At 34.6% G+C, this 13,824-nt stretch overlaps 1 protein-coding gene across 2 annotated transcripts in view; it reads right to left on the bottom strand.

Moving 5' to 3' along the window:
• Positions 1 to 2,011: 2,011 nt before the first annotated feature.
• Positions 2,012 to 13,824, bottom strand: part of LOC141337500 (insulin-like growth factor 2 mRNA-binding protein 2) — a 48,340-nt gene continuing 36,527 nt past the window's right edge. For both annotated transcript variants that reach the window (XM_073843340.1, XM_073843341.1), the window contains exons 8-13: positions 13,573 to 13,641; positions 11,005 to 11,121; positions 10,083 to 10,157; positions 9,808 to 9,939; positions 9,317 to 9,430; positions 2,012 to 6,418 (exon numbers count right to left, since the gene is read on the bottom strand). In XM_073843340.1, coding sequence (XP_073699441.1) covers positions 6,320 to 6,418; positions 9,317 to 9,430; positions 9,808 to 9,939; positions 10,083 to 10,157; positions 11,005 to 11,121; positions 13,573 to 13,641 — 606 coding nt within the window. In that variant the 3' untranslated portion in view covers positions 2,012 to 6,319. The remainder of the gene's footprint in view (positions 6,419 to 9,316; positions 9,431 to 9,807; positions 9,940 to 10,082; positions 10,158 to 11,004; positions 11,122 to 13,572; positions 13,642 to 13,824) is intronic.

Below are 13,824 nucleotides of genomic sequence, written 5' to 3'. Positions count from 1 at the left end.
AACATGTTTGATTCGGCATGCCAAACGTTTAGATTTTTGGCCAAACAGAAATATCAATATTTTATATCTTTTGACCCGTAGGTGGTGCTGTCCTCACGTCATGCTTGTTATAACACATACCAAGTTTAGTCAGAATCCGCTAAAGTGTTGTGGAGATATAGCCTCGCCATTTTTTGCACAAACCTAATCAAGTTCATTAGTGCGTTTTTATGAATAACTTTTTGCCCTATTGCTCTTAAGATGATCTGAGCCAGTTTTGGTGAAAATTGGACAAACTGTCCAGGATGAGTTCGAAAAAGTAGATATTTTAGACAATTCAAAATTGCAAAAAATCTTGACCATAGAAATTTAAGATTTTGGTATGCATTTCACTTGGTATGAGCCAAGGAATCAGAAGAAAAAATAATTTTGCTTTTAGACAGGTTTAATAGTTATTAGCATAAACATGAGTGCAAATCTGACCTTTTGGTGGCGCTAGAGAGTTTGAGTTAGAGACTCCAAATTTGCTGTGGTTAATGATAAGACTGTCCTCTATTTGTGTGCCAAATTTCATAACTTTTTCACACACGATTCTATAATATTCAAATGCTCCAAGCTCAAAATGGCTGACATAGGAAAATTTTAATTCATTTGGTTCGGTATGCTACACCGAATCTAACAAGATCACTCTTACGATTTTTGGTCAAACTGTTCAGAAAATATGAACAAAATTATTATTATTATTTTTTTTATATCTATCTTATTGAAACTACAAAACTACTTATGTGCCCTCAGGTCATGCTTGGTATAACGCGTACCAAGTTTGGTCTGAATCAACTAAAGCATTGTGAAGATATAGCCTCATGTCCATTTTTGCGCAATGCTTCGGCAAATTCGTTAACATGTTTTCCGAAAAACGGTTTGGCATATTAAAAAGCATTTGCTAACTTTTTGCCAGCATTGTCTGAATCTGATCTGAGCCAGTTTTGGTGAAAATTGGACAAACCATCTAGGGCGAGTTTGAAAGTTTTTTTCTTTTCTTTTTTTTTTCTCGCAGAAATATGACTGCAAATTTGGCTTATTGGTGGTGCTACATATTTTGAGTTAGAGACTTTGCTATGGTTAATATTATAATAATATATAGGAAAATTTGAATTAATTAGGTTCGGTATGCTACACCGAATCTAACAAGATCACTCTTACGATTTTTGGTCAAACTGTTCAGAAAATATGAACAAAATTATTATTATTTTTTTTTAATATCTATCTTATTGAAACTACAAAACTACTTATGTGCCCTCAGGTCATGCTTGGTATAATCAACTAAAGCATTGTGAAGATATAGCCTCATGTCCATTTTTGCGCAATGCTTCGGCAAATTCGTTAACATGTTTTCCGAAAAACGGTTTGGTATATTAAAAAGCTTTTGATAACTTTTTGCCAGCATTGTCTGAATCTGATCTGAGCCAGTTTTGGTGAAAATTGGACAAACCATCTAGGGCGAGTTTGAAAGTTTTTTTCTTTTCTTTTTTTTCTCTCGCAGAAATATGACTGCGTTAGAGTTAGAGACTTTGCTGTGGTTAATATTGAGACTGCCCTCTATTGGTGTGCCATAACTTTCCCGCAAGCAGTTCTATGGGCTGCCATAGACTTCCTGACTGAAGAAGAAGGAATAATTATAATCAGAAAACTAACGGATACAAAAGGTGCCTTCAGTGCTTGGCAACTACTAATAATGAACATTGGAAAGAATTTAATTATTGTTACCTATATGAAGCTATAGACTGCTAAAAATGAAAATCTGAACTATGAGATAAAACCGCAACTGCAAGAAAAAAATCTGAGATTAAAAGTACAACTTTTATGAACTTCATAAGTGATTTTGAATCTTCACAATTTCAAGAAAAAGAATTGTAAGAATTGTTTTATCTTGTGGTGGAAACAAGCTTCCACAAAATTTTTAAGCTACAGTAATAATGACAAAAGCTAACTTGATATATTGATATAAAGATGAATAAAAACAAAACAAAACTTTGTTTTAAAGACTCTTTATTGCTCATATCCATATGAAGGGTAGTGTGACCCTCCCAGAAAACAAAAACAGATGTGTATTCATGATTGTTCACTCAAACTCTTATTGTCCCCAACTCACCCACATTTGACTAGAGCCCATAGTATACCAATGGAATATGTCCCCATTTTGCCCAGATCTTAAATTAGTTTGTTTACCCATTTTTACATTGTGTGACATCATTATAAGAGTTGACATCCCAGATAAGCATTAAAGGGACAGGCTTATCAAACACCCAAAACTATTCACGGTACAAGTGGTCAAAAAAGACATTTCGAACATGGTAGAATGTGAAGAAAAATAGACACAGAGACAGCTGCAAAAGTAATACGGCAAAGATTAGGTTTCGTGTACATGTTGTTATTGTAGATGATATAAGAGATGGTCTTGAGACAGCTGGACACCCCTCCAATTTGAAACAGCAAAATTTTACTATTCAATCGTGTCTAATATTTTTACGCAGTAAACTGTAGAAGATTCATCCTATACTAAAACCTCACACAAACATGGTGTTAGAATAAAATTCAAAACTAACTTGTTATTAGCCATCTCGTCAGATACGACCTCCAAAACAGAGCCTTTCGTAACAGAGTAACATAAAGATAACGTCTTACTTCTAAATGTCGCTATACAGGTTGAAAAACACTGTGTACGTTGGATTAAGCTATATATTTGTCAAGACGATTATTTGAGTACAAACATAAACGGCAAGAAACAAAGTACTGTCAACCCAAATGCTCAGTTGCCCAAAAGTTGTATTGACCTCAAGAGCTCACTTGAGTCAAACGGTCTCTGATGCAGGGGCCTGAAACCCCTTTGCAAGAACAAGCAGGCCGTGTTGGTGCCTTGCGCTAATCCTTTTTTTCTTCTTGTTCTTTTATTTAGAAAAATAAAAAAATGCTCTAAGTTTGAGAGCTTTAGAAGGTATACAAAATATCCAAAAGGGAGAAAAGATCAGACTGAGGTACCCTGTTCTTGAGGTAGAATGTTATATTGTACTGGTTCACACGAAGCTGCGTGGACTTTCAATATATCATTGTCATGTCTCAATCATGGTTGTATCAGTTTATGCTCTATGACTGTAAAGTACTGCAATGCTGGCTGTTTGTATTTGATCAGTCAGCCAATATTTTTGAACTGTCACCTATATACAGTACATTAATTTTTTTATTCCATCAGCCTTTCGGATGTGCAACATTAAAAGGCTCAATGCCGTCATCCCTCACCAATCACATTACCTTTATATATATTACAAAAAAAGGGACGTCTTTACTAATGGTAATAATAAAAAAACACTTTGTCTTGACTTTGCTCTTCTCTGTTGTCAAGAATGCATTTATAGAAATTTGTGTTGTCTCGGTCATACATTACCTAATGCAAACACACACTTGCAGGGGAAAATGTGCACTCATCTCAGACGGGGGAATTTATGAAATTATGTTTGCTACATGGAAAGTACATGTTTGCAGAAGGCATTCAAATCATATATATTAACAAGTGTCAGGAAGACCTAAAAGGACTCCCATGGGCTCCTGTTACAGAACCTACAGACAAGTGCGTACACTACTATTCAAAAGTCTTTTTCACCAAGGCTGCACTTCTTTGAACAAAAATATAGTAAAACCAGGAATCTTCTGAAATATTATTATAATTTGATGTACATGTATTTTAAAATGTAATTTATTCCTGTGATGCAAAGCTACATTAAGCATCTTTATTTCAGTCTTCACTGTCACATGATCTCTCAGCCCAATTTTTTTCTTAAGCTCCTCAAGGCTGCATTTACTTGATCAAAGATGAAAAACAGTAATATTGTGAAATATTAATACAGGTTAAAATAATGATTTTCTATTTTACTATATTTTAAAATGTAATTTATTCCAATCATCAAATCAAATTAGCATATTAGAATGATTTCTGAAGGATCATATGATAATGTTGTAATGATGCTGAAAATTCAGCTTTGTTTTACAGCAATAAATTACATTTTAAAACATACTGTATTGACAGAAAATTTGCATATAAAAAAACATTTCACATTATATTACTGTTTTTTTTTTTGTTTTTGTTTTTTGATCAAATAAATGCTATGGAAGCCCATTTCGCCATTGAATAAAACATAAAAAAGGTAATTGCAACTTTTTATCTCACAATTCTGACTTTTTTCCTCAGAATTGTGAACATTGCGAGTTATAAACTTGCAATTCTGAGAAAAAAGTCAGAATTGTGAGATATAAACTTGCAATTCTGACTTTATTTCTCAAAAAGTTCATTTACATATAAAATAACATTTCACATTATATTACACTGTTTTGTTTTTTTCTGGATTTCTGATCAAATAAATAATTCCCGCCACTAAATAAAACATAAAAATGGTAATTGCAACTTTTTATCTCACAATTCAGACTTTTTTTCCCTCAGAATTGCATGAAACAAACTTACAATCTTGACTTTTTTTCGCAAAATTGTGAGTTTGTATCTCGCAATTTAGACTTTTTTTCTCGCAATTGTGAGTTTGTATCTCGCAATTCTGACTTTTTGTCTCAGAATTGTGAGCATTGCGAGTTATAAACTTACAATTCTGAGAAAAGTCAGAATTGTGAGATATAAACTTGCAATTCTGACTTTATTTCTCATTTACATATGAAATAATAATAATATTTCACATTATATTACTGTTTTGTTTTCTGTTTTCTGGATTTTTGATCAAATAAATATTATGGAAGCCCATTTCTGCCACTGAATAAAACATAAAAAAGGTAATTGCAACTTTTTATCTCACAATTCTGCCTTTTTTTCCCGCAGAATTGCATGACACAAACTTGTAATTTTGACTTTTTTCTCAAAATTGTGAGTTTGCATCTCCCAATTCTGACTTTTTTTTCCTCAGAATTGTAAGAAAAAAAGTCACAATTGTGAGATATAAACTCACAATGCTGAGAAAAAAGTCAGAATTGTATGTTTGTATCTCACAATTCAGACTTTATTACTCAAAATTGCGAGTTTATGTTTTGCAATTCCTACTTAATAAATTGTAAGTTTATATCTCATAATTTGGAAAGAAAAAGTCAGAACTGCTTGTATTATGCAATTGCGAGATCAAAAGAGTCAGAATTGGGAAATAAAAAGGCGTATTTACCTTTTTTTTTTAAATTCAGTTGCGGCAATAGGCTTCTATAAAATGCAGCCTTGATGAGCATAAAAAACTTATGTTAAAAAACATTAAAAAATCGTACTAATCCCAAACTTTCAAACAGCATCCATTAATGCGTTCTTTCAGAAGACAAAAAAATATTTTTTGTAAAAAATAAATAAAAATCTTACTAACCACAAACCTTTGAATGGTAGTGTTCTGCTCATATGCGTAATATCATTAGTGGGGAGTACAGGATATAACCTTTAGATTCCCAAAGATCTATATCTACTCTGTTTTGGGACTGTACATTTTTTTACAGCACACAGACAGCTCTTATTTTGTGTATTAACGAATAAGTTGGGAACAGGGAAACATTTAAGAAAAAGAATTATAAATTAAAAAAGAGAGAAAAGAGAACAGGGCAGCAAGCAGAGGAGAAACGCTCAGACTCAGCAGTGGAAAAGAGGAACTGGAAGTGAAATGCTGGCACACAGCTAGCACCCTTTTACATCATGTATGTTCCTTTGTAACATCACTTAATGCTTTTAGTCAACGTATTGTACTAATTAGTTAGTATCAAAGGTCAACAAACAAATCTGATTACTCACATTAAATGGCCTGAAATCAGTTTCCAAAGAAAATTCTGTTGAATAAATCTATAGAATTGTTTTTAGAATCTTATTAATATACTGCTGTGCAATTTCTTATATCTCTTAATAAATTAGTAGATCTACTGCACAACTGGACCTGCAAGTCCCAATGAAATCTACCTGCATTTTGCATTCACCTCATCCAGCAGTCTACTTCACAGTGCACAAGTCCTCTATATACTCTATATACGCTTGGTCAGTAATAAGAAGAGCTCAATATGAAATATCAGGTCCATGGTCATGAAAAGATCTCTGACCTGATAACACTCTTGATCATCCTCATTCATATCCACATGACCAAATGTTTTTGTGCTTTTAGTTCTTTGGTTGTTTTGAACTGCTGGTCCTCTTCATCAGCTTCTGTCTCTCTCTGTTTCCCGCTCTGTCTCGATCTCCCTGTCTATTTCTTGAAATCTTTCTCGCATTTCGATTTGTCCTCGCGTGAGCTACATTCATTAGCTGCTGCTTGCTGGCGTCTGCTGATCATTTTGATGGTTGTGAGGGTGTTGGCACCATTTGCTGGTGTTTCCGCTCTTGCTGTTTGACCTGTTGAACGATCTCCCTTATCTTGCGCTGGGCCGTCTGCAAACAAACACACCGTAGCCAAAAGGTGATTGGAGTGCACTTGCAAATCCAACATTTACATCAACCGCTGATATTTTAGTCACTACGCTGATATTCCTAGTAACTATGCAAATAAACAGTCTAAAACTGGGAAGTCAAAGTTGATACCATGCCAATAGGGCAAATCTCATGAATAATAATTATGTAATGTTGACATTGCTTTGTGACCATCCTGAATGGGTCAATAGTGTAAATGAATAAATATTTATGAGATGATATTTGTATTCAGTTACTATAGTTCTAGATGAAAGCCAACAAGCAAGCATTTAAACATATATTAATAAATACCTAAATTTAGGGTTACCACTTTTAATACCCAAAAATAAGGGATGCATTGGGGGGGGGGGGGGGGTTCATATGAGTTGTGCAATATGGGACGTCCTGAATAAGAACTGATCATTGTTTTTTTCTACTTTTTAGAAATGGGGTCTATATACCCCGTTAAAATGTAATAATGTCCCATATCTCAAAAATGCTGCAGTAAAAAGGTTTCATATGAGTTTTGCATATAATATGGACCGTCCTGAATAAGAACTGATCATTGTTTTTTTTCTACTTATTAGACTCTAAAGTCTAATAATGTCCCATTTCTCAGAAAAGAACCGTCAAGTACACAAATAAATAAAACGGATATTAAAGCAGAAATGCAAATAAATAAGTAAAAATTCACGAGCATTTTGTAGTATTATCTCTCAGTCTTGGGCGTCTAAATGAAAAGCGCTCTGCAAGCGCGTTCTCTCTGTGTTGTTCCTGAAACTACCGTAATCACTGTAATATGCGCGCACACTTAAAATCAATCGCAGCTGGCTTGACCGTGTTTTTCTGAACCGCGGCTGGCTTTACCCCAGTGATTATTTGCATTAGACGCTGCTTTAAAAAAAATTATAAAAAATACGGGACAAAACCCGTCCCGTATTGATTCAAAACGGGACGCGCAATTTCATTCTCAAATACGGGACGATTCCGTATTTTAAGGGACGGGTGGCAACCCTACCTAAATTTAAAGGGATAGTTCACCCAAAAATGTAAATTAACCCATGATTTGCTAACGCCTAGGTGTATACGACTTTCTTCTTTCAGAAGAAAACAATCTGAGTTATATTAAAAAATGTCCTGGCAGTGAATAGGTGTTGAGATTCTAATGTCTAATGTCTAATGAAGTTCATCCATTCATGGCTCCGGGTGGATAACAAAGGCCTTCTGAAGTAAAGTGATGTGTTTGTGTAAGAAAAATATCCATTTTTAAAACTGTAAAAACTGCAATCTGTAGTTTCCTCTGTCATACGCGCATACATGAGAGGGTGATGGTGCGAGACCCAAGTTTTGTTTACAGCAAAACCAGTTTCCTCTTGGCTTATATCGAAATCCTCTGACATTTTTCTTTACAAATCATGGTTTTCCTTTGTCTTTGTAGTGTTACAAGCTCTTTGTGCATATATAAGATCTGTAAAGTTGCAAAGATTAAAGTCTCAAACCCAAAGAGATATTTTTTATGAAAGTTAAGACTCAGACACGCCTTCCTAAAACGGCTCATTCAAACATGCCCCACAAATCTACTTCAACTGCCCAAATGTATAATAAAAGAATAATATAAAAGAAAGAAGGCTTAACTTTCATTCTTGCTGTAGTATTGCTGCAGCTGCCATGTTGTGGAGATGCTGTGTGTTTTTTTGCGAAAGCAAAAGTACTTTGTTTGGCCGTCCAAATGAGTACACAACTAAAAATCAGTGGTTATGTTGCATTGCATTGTACTGTTCCAAAACAGTACAATGCAAATATTTGAGTTTGTGCAGCCTATTTTACGGAGGACTGTTTCCTGTACCTGCGAGAATAGCCTACAATGCCGGCTGTGCACAAAGGCTTTTTAAAGTAGAGCAATTCCAACTTTGCAAGGACAGTCTGGTGCTTCTGACTCACAGCCTGTAAGTATGTTTTCATATTTAAAGAATTTGCTACTCACTATTCGATGCGTTTCAGAAAGGCAGGGCAGAGAAAAGCAACAATAATGTACAGTATGTGGAAAATAATGTGTTTTTTTTACCTTAAACTGCATAAACACATTGTATTACACCAAAGACACAAAATAATGTTCTTTTTACCAATATCATATCACCTTTATTAATCCCCCGGAGGCCTGTGGAGAACTTTTTATAATGGAAAGATGCACTTTATTGCATTTCAAAATCTCAACAGCCATTTACTGCCATTATAAAGCTTGGGAGAGCCAGGAGATTTTTTTTATATAACTCTGATTGTATTCATCAGAAAGAAGAAAGTCATTGACACCTAGGATGGCTTGAGGGTGAATACATCATGGGGTAATTTCCATTTTTAGGTGAACTATCCCTTAAAATGAATGATGATGCTCTTGAGAAACTTGGATTAAACAGCTTGATTTATATGGATTACTTTTATGGTGTCTTCATAAACTTCTTAAAACTTGAGCAGTTTGGTTGCGTGGACTTTTGGAGAATATGAAAATGTCTGAATTTGTATTTTGAAGATAAAAGTCTTGTGGATTTGAGATGACATGTGGGTAAGAGTAAAGTTTTTAACTTTTAAAAAGACAAATTACAGTAAACTTCACTAAAAAATAGTACATCTAAATTTAGTCAGACTTATTCAATTCAAAAATATTTAATATTGCTGAATCAACATAAAATCAATCATTCATACCACTAAAACTATTGTACATGGGTTAAAACGGGTAGAAATTATCTCTTTCTACATGAAAACTGCAGGTAACTAATGCAAATGACCACTTTATGCAGTGGTGACTTGGTTTGACCCTAATGTTTTGACAAATTCAAATAAACCGTAAACAGTTTAAGGCCTGGGAGGATGTCAAAAACATACCTGGCTGGCAAAGAAATGTCCAATTATCTTAACAAACACTTCATCATTTTCATCTGGTGTCTGGTCCCGTGGTACAATGACCTCAGCACTGGTGAGATTCTGCAGCTCATTGACCTGTGGTGGTAAGAGGTCAGAGGTCACAAACAGTTTGCATTTAGACCTGGGATTAAAGCTGTAATCACAAGAGAACCGTACTCAATGTTTCCTAGGTGTTGCCCAACAACTTATTATTGACATTTACTAATTACTTAAATTCACTCAATGAAAGAACCTGACTTAAATGGCTCATTTTGTTAAACCCATTTGTGGTGAGATTAAAATCGGGAAGCATTTAAAAGTAACATTCAGTGATAGTTCCTTGAAAATCTGATCTCAAGTTACTACCAGGTGTAAAAAACAATTGGTCTCACTTGACTTGTGTGCGTTTACACAAGGTTTTAACATCTGTCTTTGGTGATCCAATTAAAAGTACAGAAAGCAAGCACACATACCGTTTTGCCACCCTTCCCGATGACTCGTCCGGCGGCGGATGAAGGCACTTTTATATGTGCCTCTAACTTCACCTCTTCCTTAGAAGTGAAAAAATTCTCCTCTTTCAACTTCCCATATATCCTCCCCTGTGCCTACAGCCACACACACATACACAGATGAGTAAAGGAGAAATGAGGGGTGAATATACAGATCGATGTAAACTGCCCTGGGTCCTGCCTAATGGAATCTTTACCCTGATGATCAGCAGCCTAAATGACTGAATTATGGCTTTTACCTTGAACTGAGCCTCTGGTGGTCCAGTGATAATGACCATTCTCTCAGGATCCTCAGGATTGTCTGGGGCAGCAATCTGCAGTAACACAAAACAGCACTCTCTTTTTTCCATTCTGTCTTGATTTGAGTACAAAAGACTTCAACTGCTACAAATGTCAGTGATACCCTAATAGACATAAAAAAATATCCACCTTTTTCTTTCCATAACATTGGTCACGGCCATTTGCAAATTTTATGGGTCTGGCTTCTGGTTTCATCCACACCCAGCTATTTTTAGCTGTACAAAACAGCTCGTTTTGCTGCTTGATATTTCAAATGGGTGAGTCTTACCATATTATTTCAATGTATTATCTTAATTATGAGCACACTGGTTTGTACTGCAAAAAGTTTTACCCTTTACTGCACGTTGTTATTCTTCTCATTATTTCCCTATAGCGGCTAATGAACTGGAAGTCTCACCCATAGGCTTACTTCCACGTTAAAAAATAAGGTGTATAGTAACCTAAAAATGGTAAAGACTAACTGGTTTTATTCAAGTCAAAATATGATTTAACATTAAAGAATCAGCCTATACACATCGATATATACCAGCAAAACTAAATTTTACAATTTAATGCCATTGAGAAATAGCTCTTCAAGGTAACAATTGCAGGCCACAATTTTTATAGTGTATACAGCTCAAGTCTACATTATATACCATACTTTTGCCTGAAAACAACTGTTAGATTTAGGGACCATGCAGCACTGGTGAAACTAGCATCAGCCATCAGCTGGCCCAAAACTGTAGAAACTCAAACATCAAGGTTTTCTAAGACATGAATAACAGGCCTAAGGACACAATCTGGTCCAAACCATTTAAGCTTTATTCAAAACTGGTTAATGTTCACAATGAAAGAACTGAGTGGGAATCAGAAGTGTCTCACTTTTATTGAGGCTCCAGCGTAGTGTGCCAGCTCTTTAATGTGCTGCCCTTTCTTCCCAATGAGAGCTCCTACAGCTGGAGTGGGGACGAAGAGGTAGACCACTTCCTGTTCAGTACCCTGAAACACACACAGACAGCCATGACTCTTGTTAGTCAATATCGCTTTATTAATACTACTTTACAGTAGTAAACACCATTAGCTTCAGAATTTAATGATTTCTTTTATAATTACAGTATAACTTCTATTTCCACTACAAAGCAGCTATAAAGCATTTTCAGGTAAATTAAATTATACAATGCTGTATTCATTGATTGTTTACATATAATGAAATGTCTATAAATAAAGGGGTCAAGGGGGCTGTGCGTTTTTTAAATTATTTAATGTTTCCTGAGGTGCATGTATAATCCTAGTATGTTTTTTTCCACTATAAACTGTATTAATGTTAATTTTCTACCCTGAATTTAGCCCTGATTCGAACACTCCGTTGGAAGGGGCATGTCTGCTATGAGAATATAGATGCCCGCTGCTATGACTGTCTGGCATCTTTCATATAAAAAGAACACTGAAACTCTCAAAAAACATTTTTACTATAACAGCCTATAAGGTAAATTATTGTGAAAAGTACCGATTATTAGGGATGTAACAATGTCAAATCTCACAATATGATAATGTCTTGATATTAAGTCCACGATATGATATTATTGCAATATTTATAAAAACAAACAGCAACAAAAAACAAATGAAGGCTTGAGAAAAAAAAAAAAAAAAAAAAAAAAAGTCTTGTACCTGAACTCAAACCTCAGTTTAGTTGTGGTATACTGTCTCTGTCTAAATTACATTCACACTGGTGTTTTAGGAAGCCAAACTAAATTAGAATATAATAATAGAAATAACAATTTTATATTATGTTATTCCTATGATAGTAATAGCCATTGTAAAACAACTTATATTATTTTTGCTTTTTACTAGAGTAGGGGAATCACAATACTTTTTTCTTATGTTTTACACTTGAAAGAGATATTTTGAACTTGGACTGCAGTAACATTACCCATTAAAACCGATAGCTGTCAGCAATTCATACTGCACTTTTAAGCTTTTATTTTAATGGAAAACTCCAGCTTTAATGAAAACAGGCTTACAAAAATGTGTCTCACTACAAATCTAGTGAAATGCTGTAATCATTTGCAACAAAAATAAAGCATAAATGGTGGCAGTTCCATTCCTAAATGTGCACTAAATTTAAAATTTATGTGGACTAAACAAGTTCACTGAACTGAACTGAGCCATTCTGATTTACAGAAAACACCAGATCACAAGCTGATTGCCTGAATGAAGTGCACACTTTGCTTTGAAACGTGCAGCGAAAACAGACTTGATGAAGGCATTAAGCCCTATTGTGCTTTTGGTTTAAGTTTGTTTGACAGATACTGTGCCATAGCATAATGGCCCAAAACACAACTTTTAATACCTTTTTTGTGTCACCGTTCCGTCAGTTTATGTCATTGGTTTCTCCCGTTGTCTCCCCCTGTTGATCTGTGTACTTTGGTTTAACCCTCGTTAGCGTCATCCCCGTCACCTGTGTCTAATCAGTAATCACCCTTTATAAGTCAGTCTTTGTTTTCAGTCTCTTGTCGGTCCTTAATGTTATCACAACGTGTGTGGAAGTTCTCTCTGTTCCTGCCTGTTTCATCTTGAAGATTTATATTAAATATATTGTTTTGTATCTTGTCTCATGTCTCGTTCGTCCAGCACGCAACCGTAACATTTTGTTAGAATAAGAAGTTTAAGTATATTTTAAAAAGTACACTTTTTGCCTTGGAAGACCTATTGTTTCATATCGTCATGTGACTATGATAATATCAAGACAGTTTTGCTATCGTGATACCACGATAATATTGTTACTTCCCAGCTGATTATTATTTTTTGCAGTTTCAGATTTTTATATTATGCATCTTGGGGTTCGTTTATAAAGATAGGTAGAAAAGAATAATTCATATATAAACTTTAATGTTTTTATTGTTAAACAACCTCTTATGTCTAAATATCAAGAACATTTTGATTCTCCACTTCATGACCTCTTAAATAGCAGGGTGCATTTTAAGCTTGAATTATTAATACCATCTAATGATTCTGTAAATACAACATATGTCAACATGTTGCCATATGTATGCATAACATGCAGAAAAATAGAATGTATTTTTATAATCTATACTTATAAATTTAAATGATTTTTCAATTTCATTTTTATTCTACATTTGGAATTTGAATAATTTTTCTGTATCCATTTGACACCACAATTCAAATTTATTAACTAAATTAGAATTTAAAAGACATTCTGAACGCTCTGTAGTTCTGAATAAAGTTCTGAATGGTGCAAAACACTGCAACTTAAAAAAGGGGCACATGAATGTGCTACAAAATAGTAATCTTGTGATAAATTACTAAGTTTACACATAATACAATAGTTGAAAACCGTCTTATGAGCATTGTCATGGCATGCAGCAGTGCGCAGTTACAGAAAACCATTATGAAAGAAGTATAATGACATAACATATAACAAGTACTCACTCCTTGCTGAAGAGATAATGCTCCAGAGGGGGGAACCCCATACAGACCACCCATTACTGATGGGGGGCCCTGCAATGAAGAACAGCAAGGGTGTGTGATGAGACCAATGTAACTCAAAATTTTAAAGCAAACAGATGGCTATTTAAGTGAAAATTCACAGTAAGATGAAAATCAACCCATTATTACACACTCTTTACAGATCACACATTCTTTTGTCAAATAATTGATAGGGAAGTGTCCTGATATACACAT

Source organism: Garra rufa, chromosome 6, assembly GCF_049309525.1.
Source record: "Garra rufa chromosome 6, GarRuf1.0, whole genome shotgun sequence".
Classification (NCBI taxonomy): Eukaryota; Metazoa; Chordata; class Actinopteri; order Cypriniformes; family Cyprinidae; genus Garra; species Garra rufa.
This window is presented reverse-complemented; position numbering and strand designations above follow the sequence as displayed.